At 33.3% G+C, this 27,494-nt stretch overlaps 2 protein-coding genes across 3 annotated transcripts; one reads left to right on the top strand and one right to left on the bottom strand.

Moving 5' to 3' along the window:
• Window positions 261-15,358, bottom strand: LOC109344062 (nodal modulator 1-like). 2 transcript variants are annotated; one of them, XM_019582666.1, is made up of 27 exons: window positions 15,164-15,357; window positions 14,914-14,979; window positions 12,911-12,997; window positions 12,680-12,736; window positions 12,489-12,553; window positions 12,216-12,385; window positions 11,242-11,303; window positions 10,847-10,930; window positions 10,410-10,569; window positions 9,787-9,902; window positions 8,741-8,869; window positions 8,337-8,408; window positions 8,067-8,162; window positions 7,911-7,988; window positions 6,952-7,080; window positions 6,315-6,491; window positions 5,946-6,149; window positions 5,749-5,862; window positions 5,403-5,644; window positions 4,470-4,515; window positions 4,139-4,387; window positions 3,623-3,853; window positions 3,039-3,130; window positions 1,417-1,645; window positions 979-1,335; window positions 797-870; window positions 261-692 (listed from the first exon to the last, which is right to left on the bottom strand). In XM_019582666.1, the coding sequence occupies exons 1-27, from the start codon at window positions 15,272-15,274 to the stop codon at window positions 587-589; spliced, it is 3,603 nt and encodes a 1,200-aa protein (XP_019438211.1). In that variant the 5' UTR covers window positions 15,275-15,357; the 3' UTR covers window positions 261-586. The 2 variants fall into 2 exon arrangements, with proteins under 2 accessions (XP_019438211.1, XP_019438212.1); XM_019582667.1 differs by lacking the exons at window positions 8,067-8,162; window positions 8,337-8,408 and having other exon boundaries at window positions 15,164-15,358.
• LOC109344061 (proline-rich receptor-like protein kinase PERK3) lies at window positions 19,858-26,176 on the top strand. The gene is made up of 8 exons (XM_019582665.1): window positions 19,858-20,201; window positions 21,014-21,436; window positions 21,625-21,996; window positions 22,679-22,888; window positions 24,175-24,546; window positions 24,684-24,927; window positions 25,001-25,148; window positions 25,513-26,176. Exons 1-8 carry the CDS (start codon window positions 20,192-20,194, stop codon window positions 25,888-25,890), a joined length of 2,157 nt encoding a protein of 718 aa, XP_019438210.1. The 5' UTR covers window positions 19,858-20,191; the 3' UTR covers window positions 25,891-26,176.

The following is a 27,494-nucleotide window of genomic DNA, read 5'->3' as shown; positions in this document are numbered from 1 at the left end:
CAGTTCTATTACATATTTACCCCAATAACATCAAAATTGACACCAAATATGCTGAAAATACAGAAAACTTACCATATACTTCAACTTTCTTATCAGTATACAAAAAAGTATAACATGCAGGTGGCTTCACCAATAAAGAAAATTAGTTAAGAAATTTAAAAAACAATTATCAAAAGTTACGTATTTATAATAGATTAAGTGATATAGTGAACTGAGGTTAGCAACAAACATGTAGCACTGTTCACTCACTAAAAGATTATGAAAACAAAGTTCTGTCCTTTCATATTAAACAAAACAGGAACATCCAAACAGACTAAAAATGTTTAAGCTATAATACAGGGCCACAACAAAATTTCAAGCAACAAATACAAATATCACTGCTATTTGCATTTGCTACCCAGCAAAAAGTTTTTTTAAAAAAAGATTTCATACTGAAAACCAAAGAATTAGTAAATTACATTCTATTCTATTTTGATTTGCCCCTTCAGATAAATAAAGAAAAACTTTCTAACTAATCAGAGAACTTGAATGATGTGAAACTAACTCAACTAAGGTCAGTTATGCAAACCTTATGCCTATATGGGGCTTAGTATGTCTTCTTTCTCAAAATTGGCTTCTTCACATCTTTTCTTGATGTTGATGAAAATCCTGGTGTGGGTATATCTATTGTGGCTTCATACAGGTCCTTCAATCTTCATTTAGGGTAGGGGAAGGAGATTAATTCAGAAATATGGCAATATTAGTCCAAAAACAATTACTTTTAAGGCACAAAAAAGGACAGGAATATTAAACTTACTTTGGGATGCTGAGAACAAGTGCAATAAATAGAAATCCACCTACAAGAGTTAATATTGGTGCCGGAGTCAACTCCTGCATTGTACAAGAATTAAGAATAAGAATTATAATGTCAGGAGGAAAATTAGAAGTTGTTAATGGAAAATTAAGAAAAATAAAAAAAAGGTGGAGAGAAGAAGAAACCTGCTTCAGCTGATCTTCAACAATTCTGTATCTCAGAGGGCCAACATGGATTTGAATATTTTTCTCCAAGTCGACCTCAATGACATCAGATTCAAATTTAAGGGAGCTTGAAGGGAAACCAGATCTAAGTTGGAGAAGATGTCTACCCTTCGATAAACCTTTCACTTGGAAGAAGTTAGAGATTGGCAGGGGGAAGACAGACTCTATCTTCGTCGTGTCACTAGCTGACTTGATCTCTACTATTAGGTGTTTACGCAGTTCATCTGTCGTGTTTCCTTCGATGTGGCAACTTACAATTGTTATTTCTGGCTCCTCAAAAACTATAAAATCTAAACCCTTAATATCCTCAGTTCCAACCTGTGAACAATAACCAACAAGCTTAGACCAGGATCTGAACATGGATGGCGAAGCTGAAACAGATAGCTAATAAGAACTAACCTTGACAGCAACGGAATCTGGAGATGCACGCTCTATATTAGAATTGCCCAATACATCCCTTTTAGATACTTTAACAGCATAGACAGTGTCAGGATGTAGTCCTCTTAGACGATAATTTCCAGAGGAATCGGTCACAGTTTCCTCAAAATAGCCTTTTGACTCTGCCCGGGCTTCAACTGAAACTCCTCCTTTGGGTTCGCCTGACAACAGAGTTACTAAGCCTGTAGCACTGTAAGAATTGATTTACCTCAGCATCTTCCAGAGTAAAGTATGCTCAAGTTAAAAAGTGCAGATGCAAGGAAAAGGAGAAAAACTTACATGGTATAAAGTGAGAAAATATAATTTCTCTGTAACAAATAATACAAACATGTCCATTCACCTCCTACCCCTTTTGCATTTTACATCACCCTAGTCATAAGCAATGTTTCAAATTGCGGACCGCATCACACGATGCTGCCGCAATATTGCGGTTGCGGTGATCGCTGCAACCGCATTACACCACAATTGCGTTTTGACACTGAATCACAGTGATGCGACCACAACGCAACGGCTTCAGACCGCATTTGAGTCGCATTGGGACGCAACCGCATCTGGCCGCATCGATATCAAAAATATTTTTTACTCACAAAATAATTTACACAGCAACGGCCACAATCCGCATCGCAACGGCCGTAATGACCGAAATCGCAGTAACTGCAACCACGACCGCAATTTAAAACACTGGTCATAAGTATAGTTTAAGTTCCATTCATCATGTAATGTAAACTATTAGTCAGACATAACCTTGCAATGGTATGCATCTTCAAGTTGTGGAAACTTGTGCAAAATAGGAAGGATTGCATTCTACTATAATGAGGTATACTTTAATGATAGATTTAAAATCAATCTATTAGGTCAGCTACCAATTTCAATGGAATTTACTACAGAATTCCTAAAATAAAAAAAATACTTGCTTGTACAATGTGACTATGTGAGGTATGTGCAAGATCTAGATCATTCAAGATAGGTGCAGTAGAGTTATAAAAGCATTGTGTATATGTAGTAAATTACAATTAAGAATATATTTTCCCAAAGGTGATATTTATTGAGTTGCACTCCTGCCCTTACTCTAATTCCTCTATCAGAAAACACATATACCCTTTGTTAAATAAATTCACAATTAAGTCTCTCATTTAAACCAGATCCGTATTACCAAAAACTGTTCTTGAAGAAGAGGTGATGCCTATGTTTTTAACAGATTACAGACGATCTATATATATATGCATCTCTCAAAGTTAGTCACCTTAGAATCTCAATTACTTGAGATAAGGCAGGTAGTTATTGTGAAAATATTATATTGATAGAGAAAAAAACAAATGAGGACAAGATTATGAAGCAGGGAAAAGATATAAACAAAACAACACTTGAATTTAGCTTTTACACAAAAAAAAATTATAGAAAATATTAGACCAATATTCTTTTCCACAAAAGAAAAGCAAAGACAAGCGATTAAAATGTATTTTACTGGAAACACCGTTGCCATAAAGCTATAAATGCTTGAAATGCAGGACAATTGCACAAAGTGATGATTGCTTTCAGTTAAATGATAGAAAGGCAAATTTGGTGAAATAAAAAAATGAAACCTGTAAGCTACGCGTGTGGCCTGGAAAATAACTTCTTTAAACTCTCCCGCTCCAAGCTCGATTGCCTGTGCTGGAGGTGAGAAAGCATACTCCTAGGAAATAAGATAAAATAGGCTGAATAAGATAGTTGATGAAAACATAGGCTCAGAAAAAATGAACAACATAATTAAAAATCCTTAGGTTTACAAACTATGCAACTTCTTTCTCTTAGTTGAGTTTCACTCAAGTAGACAAATATTAACAATCTAGTACAGGACTACAGGCACAAAAAGAAGATCTACTTTGAGCTGAAGAGACAAGTGGAGATTCTGGATGAGCAAACTAAACAATTAAGCATGACAGCAAAATGCTATAGGTGTCTTTCTTTTTCACATTTTGTTACTTTTTGTCAACCACAAGTACGAAATTACTCTCTTTTAGGGTAGAGATGATTTTGTATACATAATCAAATCAATTAATGTTGTGAACTCCAAGTGCAGCGGCTCATGAACAGAGCTGGTTGATTGAAAAGTTATGTTATGTATATCAAGTGGATAAACAAGCAGTAGAATGCAATATTGTAACAGTCATGGCCAGTAAAGTACCTTTAAAACAGGACGTAAATAGAACATTCCAGGAAATAAATTAATAAATGAGAATGTCTCTCCAGTCCCAGATACTGAGTTGTTTCGATAACCATTGTCACCACTCAAAGATAACAGAACAGAAGGAATGGATTCTTTAGCATCATCTATGTGATGTACGCGTACTGAAATTTGACTAAGCTTCTGGCCGCTAAAGGAATGAAGGCCAACTTGTTTTAAATGATAACCAGGCTGCAAAAAAGAAACAAATAGATAATAAAAATATAGGACAACATGAAGGGAATCACAGTGAAAAAAACCCTACTTAAATGGCCTTTTGCATTCAGTACTTGGATTTTTTACCTTTTATCAGATGATACACTTAAGTCTTAAGCAGAGGTAGAGAAGATTAGAATTAATTAAGGAAGGTAGCAACACAAACATCTCGGATAAGTAGAGAAACTGTACCACTCCACTTAAGTATTATATTTTAAATATCTATCGTAATTGGTTTGAGAGTTATTAGAAACAGACTACCTTTACAGCCTCAATACTGTAACCAATATCGTCATACAGAGGACCTGCCACATAGGAGCCATCAGTACCAGTGGTCGTTTCAACTACTAATTCGCCACTTTTAAGTGAGGTGATGCTGCTATCTCCAGCAGCAAAAATCCTGATATCAACACCAGAAAGAGGAGGCAAAACTGCTCCTTCAATATATACTCCCAGTCGAGAAGAAAATGCAGGAACAAAAGCTTGACAATTATCATCTGCCACTGATACCTGAGAAAATAGTTTTTTCAAATGAAACTTGGTGCTTGGCTAATAAAAGTACCAGTTTACAAACTAATCTTTTAACACTCACATGATGTTCTCTAGGATAAAATAAAATTTTCTTCTCCCCATCATTCCTGCAAGGAAACAAAAAGAATAACTCAAGTATAAACTTGGGTACATTGCAGCACTTGAACAAATTCTGTCAGCTAAAGAGAGGGGAGAAAAGATATAATCAATCATCAATCAATATAATTTCACAAGGTTAAGAAAACTTCCAAATAGCAACTCCAGCTTGTGATATTGTGTCATCTAAATTTTGACATGAGTCACAATTTTTATAGAAAAAAAATAAAATTTCTATTACTACCTTAATACAACAAGCAACTCAAACTTTGAAATTTCATTAATAGATTAATTACATATAATTAGTAATATCTTATTACATAATTCATATTTTAACTTTTAAAATTTGCAATTATTACAAAATAGTTCACCATTTGAATCTTCATAAACATATTATCTGTAATTTATTAGTATCTCATTACATAATGAAACATATAATTTTGTATTTTTTGATAATTTTGTGCACTGCACAGATGTTATTGTAGTTAAATTAACTAAAAAAACTACAAGACTTAATTCCACCAGTATCATCAAAAAATATCGATCAAAAAATGATTTTTAATTAAAATGTTTAAGAAAAAAACTGGAAACATACAACTCAAGTTAAGATTGACAATTACTTTTCCCACAGGATGTGACTCTAAAAATTCAAAACGGTACAATATAAAGCTATTAAAATATTTACTGTAAATGGTATAAGTGCACCTTGTACTTTATTATTAATTGTTGTACACAGTCCTACTCTCAGAATATATGTATAAAGATGTACTGAAATAGTCACCAATGTGTATTCACACAAGTGATTTTCCTCTCTTGATCCTATCTCTATCAACAAAAGCCTTTAAACAAAGATAGAGGTTGAACAGACATTGTTGGAAAACCAGTGAGATACACGTACCTTGAGTCCCGGGGAACAAATGTAAGCTTTTCTCCAAGATTTGCCCAAAAAGAATACTCAAATATAGCATTATTTGTTTGATCTTTCTCATGAGATTTAAGCAAGGCCTTAGAAGAATCAATAATACCACCTCCATCCTTTTGAATATCGACAACTATATTCTCAGACAATGCATTAACTGGGCTGGACTGCAAGCTTATTTGTCCTTTAAGTAGATATTTTTCTCCTTTCAGATGGATGGGCTACAAAAAAAAACAGATTAATTGTGACAAGAGAAAATCCCAGGAAGAACAAAATCTAAATTAAAAAGCTGAAATATAATTATGGCTATCTGCATTCTCCATACCGATAGATTAGATGTATCAATTTTCACAGATGAGCTCCCAAATAAGATGCAAGAGTCAACAAAATTAAATTCATGTACCCCAGGATATTCTACACATATATGCTGGGAACCTTTCTGCAGATAGCACAAAAGAAAAGAGATGAATTTCGTTAAGCTGCAGTTTCCTGACATTTATTCCGCCTATAATTGTTAGATACCTGAATTTTCAAATTCACAGTTGACCCATCTGGTTGAGTTATGAAACCATTAACGTCATGAGTGGAGATAACATTGACCAAGTAGCCTTTTTGAACAAACAAAACTCCATCCAAGTCCTCAGTACCAACATTTATATCAATGAAGCTCTGCTTCCAGCACCAGTTATCTTCCAAGGTCACTGAATCAGGGGAACCATGTTTGACCTAAAACCAATATTATTACACAGTGAAAAAACTCACAATTAAAAGATAAAAAAACAAAAAGCAGTAGAGAATTTAAAATAGAAGTGTTCAGTTAAGGGTAAGGTGATAAAACTTAAAACAACTAAGAAATCACACATTAAAATAGGAATGCAAAAGAAGGCAAACCTCAAGCCTGTATTTTCCAGGAATAACATCCGAAAAATGAAATTCACTACTCTCGGTGGTCAAGCGAATCGTCTTTATCTCTTCATTATGTTTATTAGCCTGTTTCACAAGAGTCACGGATACAGAAGGACCACAATTCTCCTTGCAGGCTACAGCACCGTGAATATTGACCAGAGCCTAAAATCATGTGCCACACAATCAGTATAGAACAATGTTTTTGAAAAACTGAGTTTATGCCATAAAAAATCGGGTCTGCATCCTGATCATGATGTGAAGATGTGGTAAAAAGGATTCCAAAAGGAAATATAAATATGAAGCAAAAGAAACTTAGAGTAATCAAATACATATTTGACAATATACAAGAACTATAAATAATTAATTAATTAGTTAAGAATTCAGGTTCGTAATTCTATTCTTCTTGAAAGAATCTTAGAGTTACTAAATGTCAACTACATTTTATCATTAAAAAAATCTTACAAGCATATGATATGACTGGTCAGTATATGCTGAACTATGCTGACAAGGGACTCCAAAAAGATGTTCAGCATGCATTTGCCAAAAAAGATTAAAGTAAAAGAAAACAAACTTTAAATTAAAGCATATAAGATATGTATAGTTAAAACATATGAAAAATTACCTGTGAAAATTGAACATTCAACAAGGGACTGTTGACCACAACATCAATATAAGATGGCACAAACATGAGTCCATGAGCATTCCCGGGACTAGCAGCAATAGCAGATAAGCGATATTCACCAGGCACAACCTAAACATTAAAAAACGAGTTACACATTAGTAATAAAGAATGAACAATCAAAATTTGGCAGATACTCTAAAGACATCACTAAAGAAAGAAGCCAAAAAATTATTTTGTATTACTTAAATGAACTGAGATTTCAAGACAGGCATTAATTCAGACACACGCGAATCTTGTCCCCAAGAGTCAGCTCAGTTGGTAAAGTTGCAGGACATAGTGACCTCCAGGGTTCAAGCCCCCAGAAGTGAGCTCTCTCTCCCTCCCCTTTAAAAAAAGAAAACAATGTTTGCCTATAAAAATAAAAATAAAAACCTGTACACATCTTTAAACAAATAAAAACTACTATTCCTTTTAAGAAACTGAGAATTGACATAAAAACCATGCTATCTAACCGAAACCTCTCCATAACAGAGAACTCTTTCTTTCTATTATAATGGTTCAAACAAACAACTACATGAGAGTAAAAAAATTGTAAGCTCAAAGCTGCAACCACAAATTCCCAGTTTTTGCTTATATCCGGTTATTAAAGAATCTATTGTCAATAGGCCTAAAGTATTGTCACAGATTGTACAGTCAAATGTTTCAGAAACTTCCTTTTTAGCTTGTGCTCTTAAGATAGAAAAATGCAATAAGTTGACATAAATTCAATGATAACATGATGCTTCCCAAACTGGCGAACAGCAAGAAAACTAAAACTCCCAGACCATATTGTATGATCTGTTTTTACATCCTAATCCAGCACCTTACCTCTTTCAGCCAGAGCCAAGAATATATCCCACATGATATTAGGAGACACCGACAACAAAAGAAAAGATTTATTGCACTTTCAGCTAACATACCTCAAAGCAGAAGTTTCCATTTTCATCTGTTAGTTTCCTTTGTGGTTTCACATTCTCAGGTCCATGAGTCAAAGCCACCTAGTACAATTAACAAAAAAATTAATTTCAGTCGATAACTCTTCATGCAAATATTACTATATTGATATCTTTGCATACCTTTGCTTTCAGATCAGCACCAACCATCCTAACTGAACCACAAATATCATACGAAATGGCATTAATGTCTTCTACTGAAGCCATATTTGGCAACACCTGAGCAAGCAAACAAAGTTTTAAAGAAGAGCTATGACAGCAGCATTTTTTATTATTACAAAGTATTAACAAATCTTCCATGCTTTTCTCAACCACGTAACAAATCTTTACCATCATACTAAGAGCAATATATGAAATTTAGATAGCTGATGAGATTTTTTTGATATATTTTACCATAAACTTCTCCAATTTCTTGAAATTGTAATGCTCCTTTCTGGCCTCTATGGTATAGCGCTTGGATGTAACCTAATAAATTAAACATGGAAATAAGAAATGGCAAAATAAAATGTAACCATAGAAGAAACTATAATTAATTGAAAGATATCAGCGAAATATAAAACGATTAAAAACTTCTAATGCAGATCTAGGCCCTAATGATTAAAAATGATTACATACTTATTACTTAAATTGATAGAGACTAATTTAATGAAAGCATGGATGAGAGGCGTGAGGAACATATGGAGACAAAAGTGAACAAAAATTCTAGACTGAGAAGATAAATGAAGATTCAGGAAGACAAAAAAAGAATGCATCACCAATGAACATGATATATGGAGCACATCTCCCTATATTAATACCTGATCAAGCTTATAATATCCTTTATTGTCAGTAATAGACCTTTCATGACCATCCACTGTGATTTTAACACCCTCCACTCCCACTTCATTTCCATCAACTACACGGCCTCCAATGGAAAACCCAGTTACCTGTAATAATTAAAATTGATAATAGATGCTTGAGCAAAATAACATACATAACCACAATAACAAACAGAAGAACAGACACCAACATAACATGGTAACTGTTACTGCACCAAACTTAAATATATTAAACAATTAAAGTATTCAATAGTTGTATCTATATTTGATACCTAGATGTCCTCCCATTAACATCTTAATTCTTTTCTATATTAGTTTTTGTATTTTTTTTCTCATATCTTTTCAGTGGCAATATGCACTTTTAAATTTAAAAAATGATAACCATAAATGTAGGCAACAGACAGCAAGCAGTTTTTCTTCCATAAGCATTTATAGTTGCTAATCATAGTGATCAGCCAGCAGTTGGAAACTTTATTGGTACTCAGTGATCCTTGAGGAGTTTGATAGCAATAAACTATGCCCATGCAGCACATAGCAGCCAATTCTGAAAATGAAATCTCATTTAAAATTATAAATTATTTTTTTGGTATTACCAAGGATATCCCCTCACCTTTTGGGTAAGGAACTAATCCATTTCAGGGTGTATGGCCTCCCTTCCCAACAAGTGTCACTCCTAGGAATCGAACTCTTGACCTTTTGGTCTTTATGGGGGTCTAGTAGAGCCTTGCACCACTAGACCAAGTCATGTTGGTAATTATAAATTACAATGCAGTGAATGTGTATAGTAATTAGTAATAGTACATAAGGAACAGGTAATTATCTGGAAAGTGGATGGAAAACAACAAAAAATACATAATAAAAATCTATTACTTTAAAGGATTTTTAAGAAACATGACAACATAACAGAATTCAAATCTCTTTCCATGAAAGTTTAGTGATAAATTATAGAAATTCTATTTTGAAAGCAAAAGAAAACAAACAATGCAAATGGTAAGTATAAACCACATTTTATCCATATAATGTACCTGAAATTTCTGATGTACTGTTAAATGTTGATGCTTAACATTAACTGAGACACTGGATGGCAAAACATCAAATACTGTATTTTCACCCTTATAGTAGGGTACAAGTTCATAATTTCCTGTGGATTAATAAAAAGTGTGAACACTAAATTCAAAGAAATAGGTTTTAGCAGGATGTAATCCGAAGAAGCAATTTCATGCACAGCAGAATGATAAATACTCAATTCTGCAGAAATGCTACTATAAATGATCAGAAAATTGAATAGCAAGTTAGCAACTGTGAAGTAAGCATAAGCGCAAGAAACAACTGTGAAGTAAGCATAATTGTGTAATGTTCCTAGAATCTTGAAAACTACACTCATCTCTTTCCATATATACAATTTTCAAATTGGTTTTTGTTCAATTGTTTATAGTTAAATGCAAAAAGTATAACAAGAGAACAGAAAAACTCTCGAAAAAACTTTATTTTCTATCGGTGTATGGGAACCAGCAATATAACACTCCCTGTGTGACAACATAACACGTTTAAGAAGTTAGGATTCCAACTTCCGCAGAAAAGTATACACAAAGACTGACTCACACCAAAAGGGTGGAGAAGGACAATAAGCGTTCAAAAAGGGAATTACCACAAGGTATTGAATTGAATGTGAACTTTCCATCAGCATCTGAGACAGCATGGCAGAGGGCTGCTCCTTGTCTTGGGCCATCAGCCGAACCTTGCAAACATTCTGCCTCAAAAACATCATCTGAATATAAGAAAATATGGACTCCTAGTATTGGATTTCCCTGAAAAAGGAATAACCAAAATGAAAGACAACTAAAAAAAAGGACTCGGTGAAACTCTCAAGTTAAACATAAAACACATCAAATCATACAGAAAGTTTGGGCTGGTTGAGAGCCAAAACATCTCTCAAAACAATCATACAAATATGAATAGATAAAGCAGTTGAGGAAAACAGGGTTTTATATGTCACATATATAAATCGATTTTTCACTAGATTATGATACAATTCCAAAAAGGAAGTAAAATTTAAATAAGATGTGTTGCTTCAACAAACATTACCTGGGAAACAACAAGCCCATTGATACTATACCCAGGAACAAAGAAAACATCATCAACTACCACATTTCCAAAGCCCAATTCCACCTGTAAGAAGTGCATTTTTTGGTAAAATAGCAAGCAGAATATGCAAGCTCATTAACTTTTTTATGAGCCTAAATTTATAAACAAAAACAACCAAGTCTTAGTCCCACTAGTTGGGGTCAGCTACATGAATCGAACAACACCATAATGCTCTATCATAATTCATAAAGCATGTTCATTGAAAAAGCATGAGACTAAATTAATAAGCTATTGAAATAAATTTAAATATAACTTTCTTCAACATGATACTAAATAGTGTCATGGAAAAGACATGGGCATGAACATAAAGCAGAGCTAAATATCATAATTCAGACCTGCGTTGAACCTTTAACTTCAACTTTCAAAGAAGGATTTGAAGCACGCAGTTCATATTTTCCTGCACGTTGGAAGTATTGTCCATTTGTCTCAGCAATTTTGATGAGAAGGAAAATAGCAAATAATGAAAATAATAGCAACAACGGATGATTGAAAAACCAAATCTCATGGACTACATGATCATTATTCTAGACTAATTCACAAAAGAATGACAGATATAACTTATTGGGCTCCGTGGTCAGATATTTACAAACAACAATAAAATTTCCCATCCAATCTGACTACCCAACTAAGCTTTCATTCCAATTTCTCGTATCTACCATAAATTCTACAACAGTAAACATATCATGCCTTTCTGGCCAATATCCTCAACTGCATCTTAGGTCTCAACCAATTAATTTTGTTTGCCTCCAATGTCATCATATTTCCTACAGTTGAAATTTGAAACCAGCTTCACCTATGTGTTAATCCTTTCAATCCTTTTTAGTGCTTCATTATATTTATTGATGGAGGGTGAGTCTCAACGCAACCACAAGGTTGTTTGCCTTGTAATCTAGAGGTCATGGGTTCAAATGCTAGAAAGAGTCTCTTCGCTTGCGAAGGTAAGGCTCCGTACATCTACCCTCCCCCGACCCCACTAGGTGAGAGCGGCACTAGGTTGCCCTTATTATATCTACTGATGGGCCTCTAACACATGGATTCCACAAAAAGGAGGAACATGACAAGGGCGAGGAGGGAATTACAATGAGTGAAAGGAGCAAAGGAGGGAAGGGGGAATAAAAGAAAAGACAGCTGACAGAGGGATAATGGAGGAGAGGATTCAGTATTTGTGGAGAGCAAATGATTAAGGGGAGAGAGAGTTAAATGGAGTATGACAGAATTTAGAGAAAAGTTTGGGAGGCTTTGGCCAAGGGAAAGTAAAGGTATGCTTCAAAGACAATATCATTGCAGAAGTAAAGGTATGCTTCCCCACCTGGAATTATATTTGTAAACAAGTAACTCCCAGATTCTGAAGTTGGGACAGAAGAGAGGAGATCCCCAGCAGGAGACAATAGTTCAACTTTTACATTTGAAGGACCTCCATTTTTAAGTGAACAGCTTCCTCCACCCACAGCCCCCACAACTTTACCAGATATAGTGAACCTACAATGTACAAACTTCTTCAGGTTTCAAAATTCAGAGCAAGCTCGAGCATAGGGTTTGGCGGGACATAAAGTTAACATAAAAAATAAAATTAATAGCCCACCCTGTGAAACGGAAATTTATATCCTCGTTGCCATTACAACCATTATTGTCAACGACCACGGGAACCTGTGGGGATAAGAAAAAAATAGCAAAACAAACCTCAGAAATCATAAGAATACTTCAAATATTTTTCAGATATTATCAACATCCCAAAAAACAAATCCCTGTGCGAAAATTATATCAATGACTAACCTTTTCTGGATCCCATGACCATCCTTCAGGCCCATTGATTTTAATTACAAAGGAACCCTACAATTAAAATAACTGCATTTAGAATAAATGAATAATGTATTGACATGTAAGGTGTGTGTCAAAATATGTGTGTGTGTTTGTGAAAATACTGTATAATTGTATATATGAATATGCCTTCAAACCTGTAATCATCTATTGACAGAATAATATGTACACTAATACAAAATTTACCTTGTCATACACTGGAATAAAATAGTATCCATTTGGAGCACATTGTGTGCTATCCTTTACCAGTCCATCAATCGTTTGAAGCTCGACCTACAACAAATGGATCAATTAAATGTGTTGATTTCAAATTCAAGCAAGTGCATCTTATCTAAAAACAAGAGGTATTCCCTTCCACAGATATCATTGCATAATATATACCATAGCATCTACCTCCCAAGTAGAAAACAACAAAATAGAAAAAAGTACATGATTTTTGTAGTTTGTGTTGTAATGTCGACATTAAATTATATTATCTTGTAGTTTTTGTAGATTGTACAGTTATTAGGATAGAATATTTATTTATTGTATTTTTTGCTATATTTTGGACAAACTTATATTTCCCTTGGTCTATATAATGTAAATCATTTCCAAGTGTTATCTGTTCAGTCAAAATATTCAGCATTTTGAGCCCAATATCAGTACATGAAGCATCAAAGGATGAGAAACAAGTTCAAGCTTGCATGAGAAGATGAGTGTATTTGGAAAAAATGGAACATGGGATGTTGTTGAAAACAAAAGGGTGAAAAGCGACCAAATGGTACACTGGAGACTGGACTGATATAAGGCAACGTGAAATATTGTTTTGATAGTGCACAAGATTTACATAAAGCAAGGTTACATACAAAAGGGTACACTTAGAGCTAAGGGATTGACTATCAAGAAATATTTGCTCCACTAACAAAAATGAACACTTGAGAATCTTTTTTCTCTTGCTGCCCACTTTGGTTCGGAATTGCACCAGTTTCATGTTAGAAATGCCTTCCTCAACAGATACTTGGAGGAGGAAGTCTAAAATTTCAACTGAATATGATTATAGTATACTAGTTAGAGGAAATAAAATGTGTAAGTTCACTATGGTTCATTTACCAGTTGAGTTTTGGAGGGGAAGGAAGGCTTTAGAACCATCTCACACGTGTATTTCATGGTTCTTAAGCCTTCCCTTTCCCTCCCCTCCCCTCCAAAATTCCACTCACAAACAGAGCCTAAGTTGAAAAGGACCCAGTATGGATTGAAGCAGTATCAAAATGTATGGTTTGAAAGATTCACAAAGGCAAATTAATTGTATCCTTGGGAGTTGGGATAGAAAATCAGGGTGATCATACTCTTTTCTTTAAACATTCACAAGAGGGTAAACTCGCTATCCTACTTTTGTGTGTTAATGACACATAATTATATTTGAGGATTACTTAGTGAGGAAGAAGTTGACGAAAAATTAGCAGCTGAGTTTGAAAAGAAAGACCTTGGAAGGCCAAAGTACTTCCTTGGGATTGAAGTTGCCCACTTAGACAAAGTGTTTTTATATTTTAGTTTGATGATTTGTTAACTAAGAAGCTACCCATAGAAAGGGTTCCAGGGTCTTACTAGCAAGCTCGGAATGGTAGATATCCATTCGCCAGATTGAATGGGAGCGTTGTACTTGTGAAGTCCATATTAAAATTAGAATATCATGTCAGTAGTGTAGATTGTACATTTATTAGGATAGGTTACTGCTTAACTTACTTCTAGTTAAATTTTACACAAGCTTTTATTTCCCCTTTAGTCTATATAATTTAAATCCTTTTACAATGTTATCTAATTCAGTCATAATAATTTTACACAAGATATTGTTCGTCTACAATATACCACTTTCAACAACAAAGACTCGAAACCGATAATACTAAAAGGCAGCCCAATACACAGCCTTACACTCGCAAACGAAAATGTTGATTATGGGATTTGGAATCATAACTCCCTCCTGGTCATAAGGAAAGCAACATTATTGTTGCATTGAGGCTCGCCCTCTATCCGTTAACACTCTATTGCTCGGGAATAATTAATTACAGTTACAACTTACAACTGACACCTCAAATAATACACTCTTTTCATCACTTCAGTTAGCCAAATACTCATCTATTAAAACTAAACCTTATGATAATATTTACAAATATATTAAATCAAATGCGAAAAGTCTCATTTTACACACTCACCGTAACATGAGAATAATCCAATTTAGGATCAGTTTGTTTCCTCGACTTTATCAACGATGAACTCGCCTGCAACATAAATTAAAATTCAAAACAAATAAATAAACAACAGAATTAAGCTGAGATAAACATAATCACAATAATAAAGATCGCGAAATAAAAAAAATTAAGATCCGTGAATTCACATTCTCCAATATCAAATTCGCATAATAATAATGGAGTGATTTGAATCGAACGAATTGAAATAATTTACCTCGATAAATCCACCGCAACCGTAGAAAGAATCAGCAGAAGCGAGAGAAAAGGAATGAGTAGAGATGATGAATAGTAAGAGATGAAAAGCATGTGTGAGTGTGAGTGACATTTTCGGATCTGAGGTTCGGCGATGAATGAATATGAAGAAGCATATATTGATTTATATAATTAAATATCTTTTTATATAAGAATCACTAGATTAGGGGTTTGGAACAAATTCAGAAGCATAAAGGAGCACTAACATAACCTACCTAATTCATAGTCTCATGGGAAATAAGCACATCTTTGTTACATACTTCATTAGGAAAATATTTTTATTATTTTGTATAATAAAATTACCCGTATTCTTATTTTTTCTGATATATAATGTATTATCTATGTTATATTATTTAAGAAAAAACTATTTAAATATAAGAGATGAAATATATTAAGGAGTGAAAATATAAATAAGAGAATGTATGTCATAAATGTCAAATATAATATTTTGTGTATAATATTTATAATCTACAGTTGAATTTATTCGATTGGTGTAAATTGACATTCATGCTCTACATTAAAAACTAATAGTCATAATATAAGAAGAATAAATAGTTAACCAAATAATATGGAACATATACTGAGTGGATATGAACATTGAGTTATATATGGGTTTTTTGGTAAAAATTAAAAAACAGTGAAGGTAAAATAGGGAGAACCACAACTTACACCATAATGGGTGATTATTTTGGATTTTCCCTTTATAAGTAGTATAGATTATTTAAGAAAAAAACTATTTAAATATAAGAAATGAAATATATGAACTCAATGGAGAGTGAAAATATAAATAAGAGAATGTATGAAAGATTAATGATATATTAATATAAACAAAAAAACAGTAGAAATAATATATGGAAGTTTATATTAGTTATTAACGAAAGAGGTTACGAAACTATACCATAATAATGATTATTTCTGGTTTTCACTTTATTAATAGGGTAGAAGTATACATTATGTTATATTGTTATTGTTGAAAATGAAAACTAATCTCAAATAAAAAGTGTCACTGTCTCATGTCTTACTCCTAAGGCTCAAGAAAGTTTTCCTTATGAAAGCAAATAGGAAGCATGCATTACTAGGTATATTTGTTTGACTTATTTTATGGATGTAACAGATTTTATCACCAATATGTACTTCAAAGAAAATTCATCCACATATATAAAATATATTGTTAAATTACTCATAATTATATAATAAAGACAATAGTAACAATGTAATAATGCACATTAGTTAGTATTAATTTCCAGAAGAAATTGATAAATACGGTAAAAAATGCTATCAAAATAAAATAATTGATTGAGAAGAAAATAATAAGTAAATTTCAGAGTTAAAAGTGATAAATACGGATTGTTATGTTTAAAAAATAAAATAATAATAATCTATCAGTCAAGGTTGAAAATGAAAGGATTAGAATTTTTCATTGCTATTAATTGAATATTGTCTTTATCTATGGACCAATTTCACTAAAAATAATGAATTTAGGATTTATATGGTGTGAATATAAAGTTTTTTTGCATTTGTGTGTCAACTTTTTTATTTAATATATAAATAATATTATTTATTATTCATGTGTATTTTTTATATTTAAGAGTAAACTATATTTAACAATATATTAATATTGAGTAATGTACTGTATAAAACATTTATATTATATATACATATATATTAAACTCTAAAATAAATTGATACATGTAATTCATTTAATAAAGTTGATTGTATAATTGTTCTTTATGATCAGCCTATTATTATAGAGCATTCAAACATTCACAAGTGTGCTATTATTTTTCTATGACAGAAATAAACTTTACTTCATTACTTGTGTATATTCACAAGGTATTAGTAGTTTAGTTCTTACCCTTCTTGGGAGGGCTATCATACACTTAAAATAAATTAATTCTTCATGGTCAATCATTTATTATGTTTGTATATGTTTGTGTTCAATTGTGTATAGAATAATGAGATCTCTTTAGTCGAAAATATCATCATTTTTCTAATTTTTTATCAAATATACATGATTAACAACCTATATACATATATTATCTTATATGTCAAATTACATATCCATAATAATAAGTAATATTGAAAATACTTTATCTAAAATGAGTATGTATCGTATTTAATCGGATCTAGAGTCAGGTTCGAGTTCAAAGGTTGACTCGATCAATATTTAAAATCGAGTTAGCTTCAGATCTAAGACCTTGTCCATGTTCACAAAAATAACCCAACCAACTTTTAAAGCCGGGTATGAGACAAGTTTTACCCGACCAAACCTGACTTTTCTCAATCCTAATCCATACATTAGGCAGTGGTAATTTAGTAAAATTATACATCTTCATTTCTTACATTTACACAAATGATATGTGATTTATACATTACATTGGGTACATTTGTGGAGTGGTGAATGTAATGTTTTAAACTAAATAGTCAATTAAACTAACTCTCATGGAACGTATATAAATCAACTTAGAAAACTAACATGATTGTGCTCTTCTGTGAAGAAGTATTCAGATGAATATTTATAAAAAGACCAATTGATTCATCATATACAAAGCCAGCAAGGGTTGGTCTCTTTTCGTCTAAATTGAGATTTCATTAACCAATTTGCTGAATAGCAAACCCACCGATATTAGAAATTAAAGAGCCAGAGATATGAATTTTATTTTTTGAAATTAATATTGAATTGAATAAATGAATTGAGTTTTGAGTAGTTACAATTAAATCCTTTTATAAAAGAAAGAAAAAACTGACTACCCTATCATATAAAGTTTTATAAACTAACTAACCAACTAACCCCTTTTACTATTAGAAACTAATAACTTGAGCTAGAACTAACCCAACAGTACAATATCTCATATTCACATACACTATTATTTTTATATTTATAAAGTATATTTCAACAACCTAAAGTATAAGTTTGTATCATTAATATGAATTTTTGGATGAGAGCTCAACTCTATTATTTACTTGCATATTTTCTTATCATCATGCATGATACAACATTTTTGCTCCATGAGCTAAGTGAAAGAAGCATAGAAGTGGACTTGACACTATATCTTGACCCAAAACTTTAAGGCATTATGTTTATGGGTCCATTCACTTATATGCTCTTTAACTCATCCATTTTTGCTCAATGTGAGACTTCTTCATTCACACTTGGAATACCCAACATCTTCCCCTCAAGTGTGAATTCTCATTTGAGTATTGGATACACCAGAGCTTAACTCTTTATCTACTTGCACCGCCTTTGGCTTATCATTTCATCAACGGAACACGTCACATTGACCTCTCGTCAGGAAGACTTTCGACACAAGGATCCCTCATGGATCTACCGACCAATTGTCGCTTCAATACTCCGACGAGTCGTCGAATCATCGGCTCTGATACCACTTGTTGGGAGATTTCATCTATGGGATACAACATTCCTCTATGAGCTAAGTGAAAGAAGCGTAGAAGTGAGTTTGACATCATATTTTGACCCAAAAACCTTAAGGCATTAGGTCTATGGGTCCATTTACTTATATGATCTTTAAGTCATCTATTTTTACTCAATGTAATATTTTTTTATTCACACTTGAAATATCCAACATATCCCAAACGAAATTATCCAAAATATCCATTATCGTAAAGTTGTGGATCTTTATCGGAGGTTGATCTCTCCCTTATATTTAATTGTCCACGTAAAAATAAAAAATCTTCCTTAATTTGAATATTTAGAGATTATATTTCCCATGTAATTGTTTATCTTATGGCTATGTTGATTTTCGTATATGGTTTGAAGAAGTTTTAATGATTTGTCTATTTTATTGGTATAAGGTATTCCCAATCTTATGGTAAACAATTAATCTTTTTAGGAATGTGTAACTATTCTTTCAAACAAATATGACTCGGAGAAAAGTAAATAGACTTTACAAGTCTAAACTCCTAATATACTTTGAGTGTAAAATCTGTACACTGAGAGTGTAAAGATTTATACATATGCACACTATCATCCACCCTTTATTTGGATTATTTTTTTTGAAAAGTCAACAATAATTAAACATCAATAGTAGATAATATAATGATAGTGTATAAATCTTGTACACTGTCAGTGCATACATCTTTTTCTCATATACTTTTCTCTACTAATATATAACTCTAACTTGAATTTCAAATGACATGCAGGTAAACCACCCAATCCATTATAGCAATGAAAATAGCATATGCATTTCCTATCGCAATTTTAAAGACTTCATTATTTATTTTTATCAGAATTTTAAATCTTCAAATTTTGACCAGTTTAATGAAAGTTTTGTTTTAGACTATTCTTTTAGCCGTGATAATGTATCAAACATTTGTAATATTCCGAATATAAAAAATATAAAACTTAGTAAAGATCACAAAACTAGCTTGAAATAGTATTATCTACTAATAAACTACATCCTATGTCTTAAACTTCGTATCATTTTATATACTCTTTATTTTTCATTATAAAAAAAATAAAAATATATTAACTTTACAAAAATTTATTATTTTCTAACCAATGAAAACGAAAAAATACATAAATTGTTACAAAGTTTAAGACCGAAGATATCCTCGGATCTACCTAACATGTTTCCTACATCATATCCCTGGCGGTCGTTGCCGTTAGTAGTTGTTTTCCGTTAACATCCCCAACCTGCATTTAAAGCCTCCTCTATAAGTCTCTTCTCTCTCACGCAACCCCATAAAAAATAAAAACAAAATCTCAAAATTCAAAAACCATTCACACCCAAAAAAAAATAAAAATAAAAAAGAAAAGTTTTATCAGAGTGCTGAGGTGTACAACTATGGAGATCTACTTGAGTGGGACCACACTCTCTGAACCCGAAACTCCATCTTCCATGGATTTCCCGGGTTTGGATCCACCATTCATTTCTCACCTTTCTTCTTCTTCTTCTTCTTCTTAGTCACGTTGATTTCGTTGTATATTCTGTAGATCTGAATCTTCTGTTGCAATCAACGGTGTTTCTTCATGTCAACCGGTACTGATTTTTATCCTCTTGTTTCTAAGTTTTGTTGCTTAGTCATGATTCTTAATCCTTAGGATAAGTTATTAAAGAGTTTTATTTTTTATTTTTTTTAGTGAATACTTAATTTGGCTGTTTTGTAAAATTATGGTCATTAATTTAGTAAATACTTAACTTGTTTAGTTGAGATTATTTTGATCAATGTTGTTAGAAATGAATTTAGATGATTTTAAGTTCGTGGAATTTCAGGTACTAAAGTGAGGGCCTACAAGTATGAAACTGTGTAAATATAGGTTCGGATTTACTTGAAATATACTACTATTATAAGAAGTGTCACATTGCCGATTATAAGTTCGAATCGGAGGAGACAAACTAATGTTATATATTGGACTCAAGTGTCGTGTTATAACTGATTATAAGTACAAATTAGAAACACCCTTTAGGCCCATGAGTGTGCTAGAGTTTGTAATATCTAATAATATCTTGGTAGCCGCTCAATGCTGGGGACGTATTCACATTTAGTCGAAACTCGTTAACAAATTCATCAGTTTTCTTCTATTTTATTTGATTGTTTGTTACCAACGTTGTGCAACAATCACTTTTGATGCATAAACAATTGCTTTTGTTACTAAAGTGAGGGCCGACAAGGATGAAACTGTGTAAATATCCAAGTTTGTCCATTTGGCAAAAAAATGTGGCCTCCAATTTAATTTTAAAGAGATGAAAAAAATCATAACTTGATTCTCTGAAGAATCGTAGTTGGTTGTTGAAGTAGTCGTTGACTGCGTCATTAAGAGCTGTGTTTGATTTTTTGACTAATGATGCAGATTTATTCAAAAAGGTTCAAGGCTTGTTGCTGAAATGGTTGCTTATATTACATTGCCTGGTACTTATGATTGAATCTGGTGTTTCATCACGGGAACCCTCATTGTTATCACCAGCTAGGTCACCTTTGGCCTCTGTTGTTGTTCGTGATTTACCATTTCCGAAAACTCTCCATGGGTCTAAGAAGCATTTCCCTTATCATGGTGCATCGATTGCAGCACCATCCCCAGTGAATCCTCCGTCATATGGTCCACTCGTAAGTTCTGGTCCACCGCCTGCAAGTTTACATTTGTCAATACCATTCAAGAAGAGGAGTGAATTCAAACCTCCAATTTCTAACTTCAAAGATACTGCTCCTATGTATTCTACTGCACCTGCAATGCCTCCTGCTTTGGCTCGACCATTGCTGTCTCCTTATGTTTCCAGTAAGCCATCACATTCTTTTTTCGTATAAATATTAATCTTTTGTTTGTAATGCTTTTTGTTCCATTTTTTATCGCAAGCCCACCATAGAAAACTGGGATGTCCTGTTGTATACTAATAGCTGTTTAGTTCTGTGAGCTTTGGAACCTGAAGGTGATAATGACACAGTTCTTTATTTCTTTTATTCCAGATTGTTGCAAGGAAGACATGGTATTGAAACGAGGCAGTACGAGTTGCCAGTGCGTTTATCCTATAAAGCTGGACCTTGTTCTTTTGAATGTCTCTCAAAATCCTAATTGGAACCTTTTTCTTGGCGAATTAGCTACCCAGCTTGGTTTGCAAAATGATCAGATTGAACTTATAAACTTTTATGTAGTCACCTTATCAACATTAAATATATCGATGGATATTACTCCACTTAAAGGTGTCAGTTTCTCTGCCAATGAAGCATCTAAAATAAACTCTTCGCTTTTAATGCATATGGTTCGGTTAGACCCTAGATTAGTGGGTGACTACAAAGTTCTCAATATGACATGGTTTGAACCTCCACCTCCTGCTCCAGGTAAGTCCAGGCCTTTATACTTCTAAAATATGCCATTGCTAATCATGATACTTCAGTGTTCTTGATATCTAAAACCAGTGGGATAATTATTGTGCACATAACATAGGTAGTATTTATTTGTACTTAGTTTTGAGTCCTTTGTAATTTATATAAATGTTTCTGCTACAACTTCTACTCTATACGCAGCTTTGTGTTTAATGATATTATCTCCATTTATTTTTATTTTATGATTTCTGCTGAAGCAGCGAGAAGAGAAAGTTACATGTATGCTGAAGGGTGTGTTGTTTACTCTATTCATGGCTTCTAATAGCTGTTAAATAATACTGCATTTATTTTGTATTTTTCCAGAAAACAGCATAGCCAGTGTTTATGCACATTTCTTAACATTTCTAGAGGTGTATTGTTGATTGTGACACGTAAATTTGAATAATGGTATGTAATGTATGTTTCTGGAGGTGTATTATCTGTCCTAACATTTCTTATGGCTTGTTATCTATCACTGTTTGTGTGTTTACTATATGCACTTTAAGGCCTTTGCGTTAATCTAATATAGCACTAGATACTTTTCTATAGTAATCGAACCCAAAACAAACAAGTTCCTTTTTCTGGGGATTGATGGAAGTTTTAAGAATGAAGAACTATGAATTTATGTATAGTAACATATTTTTATATGCTAATGCAGCTCCTACTTTAGTAGCATCACCTGTGACAGCACCTCTTTATCATTCACCTAAAGGTGCACCATTAAATTCTTCAAGTACGGGAAGGCATTCAAATTTGTTTCTTATTCTTGGAATTGCTATTGCCATACTCTTCACTGCCATCATATCTGCACTTATACTTTATGTATGCAAGTTTCTGCCGAAGGCGAAAACACCTCCCATAGAAACTGGTAAATACCTATATCTCATTTTTTAAAGATTTTATTTTGTATTCCTATGATAATCTAGTAATGGTGGGAATCAGCATGGATTTTGTTTAGCCACTTTTATAATCTCGATATCATAAAGTCAGTAAGTATAAAGATGAAATTGAGGCAAACTGGTCCGTTTAAGGAAAAAACTACGTGAAGCAAAGAGAGCAGAGACAGATATATATTTTATTTTGCATTCCCATGACAACATAGTAATAGTAGAAAACACTGGATTTTGTTTCGCCACTTTCTATAATCTGGATATGATTAAGTCAGTAAGTATAGAGTATAAAAGATTAAATGGAGGCAAATTGATCCATTTAAAGGGCAAACTACAACATGGCAAAGAGAGTGAAAGGGAAAACTTCAAGATGGTACAAAGAAAAATAACACATGCATACACACCAGTTGTCTGGGATGGGCAAGGAAGAGAGAGAGAGATTTGAAAGAGGAAACTACAAGATGGCACAAAGAAAAAGAACAAACACACATTTGTTCAGATGGAGCAAACTCATCTACAGATCTATAATTGATTGGCACAAATGCTCGAGAGGGGTTCATAAATTGATCTTGAGTGCATTGTGAATTGTGATCATGAACTTGATCTAGTATACAATTTTATGTAGCTGACTAGCTGAGTACAGAATAGGGAGATGGAGAGAGAGGGGGAGAGAGCCATTTAAAGATAAACTACAGCATGACAAAGTAAAATTGATAGAATACATGTGTGCTATGTGGCTGTCTGGGACTGCAGAGCTAGAGTTGTTTAGCACAATTGACCGTGAAGGCTTCATAAATTAATCTTGAATACTTCTTATCGGGGTTGAGTATGGATTTCTGACTGTATTGTGATCTTGAATTTTTTTAGCATGCAATTTTATCCTGCTGAATCAGGAATAGAAAATTGAAATTGTTGACTCTTGGTTGTTGAAAAATTTCTCTACATTGAAGGTTGTCACACACAACTCTTATGGAGTTACAGTTATATGTCTGTTTGGAACAAATTAGTAAAGGTTTTTTATGATTGAGGAAATTAATTATGCTTTAGGATTTCATTCTAGCATGATTTTACTTTTAAGATCATAAAAAGTAGAATGTAAAATCATATGTATGTCAGTCAAATGTATTATTTATTAAGAAACAATATTTAGCTTCTCCTATCTGTCTTGATATTAGTAATTATAGTAGTTATTTTACAAATCTTTACCATTATATTGTGAGGTTTTGTTCCTGTCCTTGCTACCAACTCTGTCTCTTTCCTGCAGAAAAGCCAAGGACGGAAAGTGTGGTTTCAGTTGTGGGTTCTCTTCCCCACCCAACCAGTACACGATTTATTGCTTTTGAAGAACTTAAAGAAGCAACAAACAATTTTGAATCTTCAAGCATACTTGGAGAAGGAGGGTTTGGTAGAGTTTTTAAAGGTGTCTTAAATGATGGTACTGCTGTAGCAATTAAGAGGCTTACTAATGGAGGGCAACAGGGTGACAAAGAGTTTTTGGTTGAAGTTGAAATGCTTAGCCGGTTGCATCATCGCAACCTTGTTAAACTAGTGGGGTACTATAGCAATCGTGACTCATCACAAAACTTACTTTGCTATGAGCTTGTCCCAAATGGAAGCTTGGAGGCCTGGCTTCATGGTAATGCAATTTTTCAAATCACAAATTTAGCTGTAATGTTGAACTCTACATGCATTCTATCCTTGTTGTTGTACCTGGTGTAGTTTTTTTAAAACATGTTTTATGCCTTTATTGAAATCGGCCTTGATTTATTCCAGGTCCATTGGGATTAAATTGTCCTTTGGATTGGGACACCAGAATGAAGATTGCACTTGATGCTGCAAGAGGACTTTCATATCTGCATGAAGACTCACAGCCTTGTGTAATACACAGAGATTTCAAGGCGTCGAACATATTGCTTGAGAACAACTTTCATGCCAAAGTCGCAGATTTTGGTCTTGCGAAGCAGGCACCCGAAGGCAGAACTAATTACTTGTCTACTCGTGTCATGGGCACATTTGGGTTAGTCTCGGTCTATTCTAAAGACTTGTTATTCCGTCGAATTTTGATTTAAGACTAAATGATACTTATGTAGGTATGTAGCTCCCGAGTATGCCATGACTGGACACCTACTTGTTAAAAGTGATGTTTATAGCTATGGGGTTGTCTTGCTGGAACTGCTTACTGGAAAGAAACCTGTGGATATGTCACAGCCATCTGGACAGGAGAACCTTGTTACTTGGGTTAGTTCCTTTCACAACCCTACATCATTCTTGTCAAGTTGAAAGTATCTTATCTTGTTTTATGTGTTTTAGGACCCCTTTGTTTATGATTCTTAAAGTGATTCTTCAAAAATGCTTTCGCCAGAAACTGAAAAACTGAATTTCAGTTTTTTCTTTCAGATAAGCATTTTTAATAAAGCTCGACCAAACAAACATGTAAATGTCATAAGTGGTTTTATTTTATAGTTTTTATGAAAAAAAATTGTTTTTTAAAGACAAAATCTAAACAAAGTCCTAATGATCCGAAATATTTTCAAGATTGAACTTTAATCTGTCCTTTGAATATTTTACATATGACAGACAGTAAGTTCATTATTCCTTTCAGGCTAGGCCAATCCTTAGAGATAAGGACAGGTTGGAAGAGATAGCTGATCCAAGACTTGGGGGGAAGTATCCAAAGGAAGATTTTGTTCGCGTTTGCACCATCGCTGCGGCTTGTGTTGCTCCTGAAGCAAACCAACGGCCGACAATGGGTGAAGTAGTACAGTCACTTAAAATGGTGCAGCGCATCACAGAATACAACGATTCAGTGTTACCCTCATCCAATACACGGGCCAACCTAAGACAGTCCTCTAGCACATTTGAGTTTGATGCTACATCTTCAATGTTCTCTTCAGGTCCTTACTCTGGTCTAAGCGCTTTTGAAAATGACAACATTTCTAGGACCATGGTTTTCTCTGAAGATCTCCATGAAGGACGATGAATGCTCAGAATCACAAGCAATTCAGAATTCCACATAGAACTCAGTTTTTAAGCTCATAATCTTGTGCACTTTCTTCAATCCATGACTAAAGGTTGAAGCATAAACTGGAATTTTCCAACATGATTGGAGCTTTTTGTTGTCAATGAGTAATAGTTAGTTTAGCTAGCCAATTAGTTAGTTAAAGATGGCTTGTGTAAACAGAACCAAATTAGTGAAATGGTTTATTAGTTGATTGTGATGTGATTGTATCAATACTAATGCACTAGATCTCATCAGAATTCCGCAGCTAAGTATGCTTTGGCGAGAGTACTACTAGGATGAGTGACTTTCTGGGTAGTCCTCATGTTGCACCTCTTTTGAAAAGAGGGTGAACCTTAGCGCATTGATAAAGTTCATTGCCTTGTGATTGAAAGGTCATGGGTTCAAAACTCGGAACAACCCTTTCGCTTGTGATGGTAAGGCAATAAGGTTATATATAATTATTCTCTTCAGACCTCACTAGATGGAAGTCTCGTACATTGGACCATCTTTTTTGTGATATTAAATGACAATGGCTATTTAGAGATTTATTTATCGAAGATTATCTTTGTTCTTTGATTGAAGCTAACTCAGTTCGGATAATTTGTGGTGGTTTTTGCCATCCTCCATGGTAAAACCACCATCTTGTTTGCCCCTAACACTATATTGGAAGTTTGGAGAGGGATAGAATGAGATGGAAAGGAATGGAAAGGGTGCCACTTCTCCATTGTTGGGTGGAATGTTCTTTTCCATTCCATGCTCTTATATTCCATTTATCTAAATATAGCATAAGAGATTGGTTCCAAACACTTTGGATCTAAGATTGTGACTTTTTTGGTTTCATAGGTGTTTTATAGGTCAATGAAGACTAAGTGTAGCATATATTTAGCCTTTTTCTGGTTATCTTATATCCCAAGATGTGTATCACTCTATATACTCCTTCATTCTTATTGGTTAGAAAATATAAAGTTAATATATATTAAATTTATATTTTATTTTTCTAACCAATGAAAAACAAAGGTACATGAATTAGTACACATTTTGAGACAACAAATGTAACTCTCTTTCCTTGAAGCCTCATAATAGATATATTGCTTGCATGCTTGAACTCACGAATAAAACCAAATTGGTTTCTTCTTTTAAAGTTAGGACTCATTTTAATCTCCTATAAATTGATCTCTTATAATCTCTAGCATGTTTTGTGAATTTAAATTTATGTAAATAAAAAAAACTATATATATACCATGCCCTTATAAATAAGTATCTATGCAATTGCCCAATCCATTTACCCTTGTCTTAGATCTAGTATCTTGTAAATCAACATTGTAAGCAACTTCAAAACTCTCTTAGGTTCATATTTTACAAATTTTTTTAAATTTAGATTTTGAAGATAACAATATTCAAACTGCCTTAACCTGAAAATGGAAATTGTGACTTCATATATATGCTGCTAGTAAAGTTGAACATGAGTTTATTTATGAAAACACCTGAAAAAAACAAACTTGTTTGTTATTGTTTGAAAACTAAATCAATAAGACTAACCATTGTAATATTAGCAAAACAACATACTATTCTGATTAGAAGCT

The sequence above is a fragment of the Lupinus angustifolius genome, chromosome LG03 (genome assembly GCF_001865875.1).
Source record: "Lupinus angustifolius cultivar Tanjil chromosome LG03, LupAngTanjil_v1.0, whole genome shotgun sequence".
Taxonomy (NCBI): Eukaryota; Viridiplantae; Streptophyta; class Magnoliopsida; order Fabales; family Fabaceae; genus Lupinus; species Lupinus angustifolius.
The sequence above is the reverse complement of the archived record's forward strand: the minus strand, read 5'-3'. Positions and strand labels throughout refer to the sequence as shown.

Excerpts from the sequence above, each read along its gene's own strand:
- LOC109344062 (XM_019582666.1), bottom strand. The coding sequence starts at position 15,274 with ATGTCACTCACACTCACACATGCTTTTCATCTCTTACTATTCATCATC. Across the intron at positions 8,409-8,740 it reads GATATTATAAGCTTGATCAG|GTTACATCCAAGCGCTATAC; the intron begins GTATTAATATAG and ends TTAATTTATTAG. Across the intron at positions 5,863-5,945 it reads CTGTGAATTTGAAAATTCAG|AAAGGTTCCCAGCATATATG; the intron begins GTATCTAACAAT and ends TGCTATCTGCAG.
- LOC109344061 (XM_019582665.1), top strand. Across the intron at positions 21,437-21,624 it reads GCTGTCTCCTTATGTTTCCA|ATTGTTGCAAGGAAGACATG; the intron begins GTAAGCCATCAC and ends CTTTTATTCCAG. Across the intron at positions 21,997-22,678 it reads ACCTCCACCTCCTGCTCCAG|CTCCTACTTTAGTAGCATCA; the intron begins GTAAGTCCAGGC and ends ATGCTAATGCAG.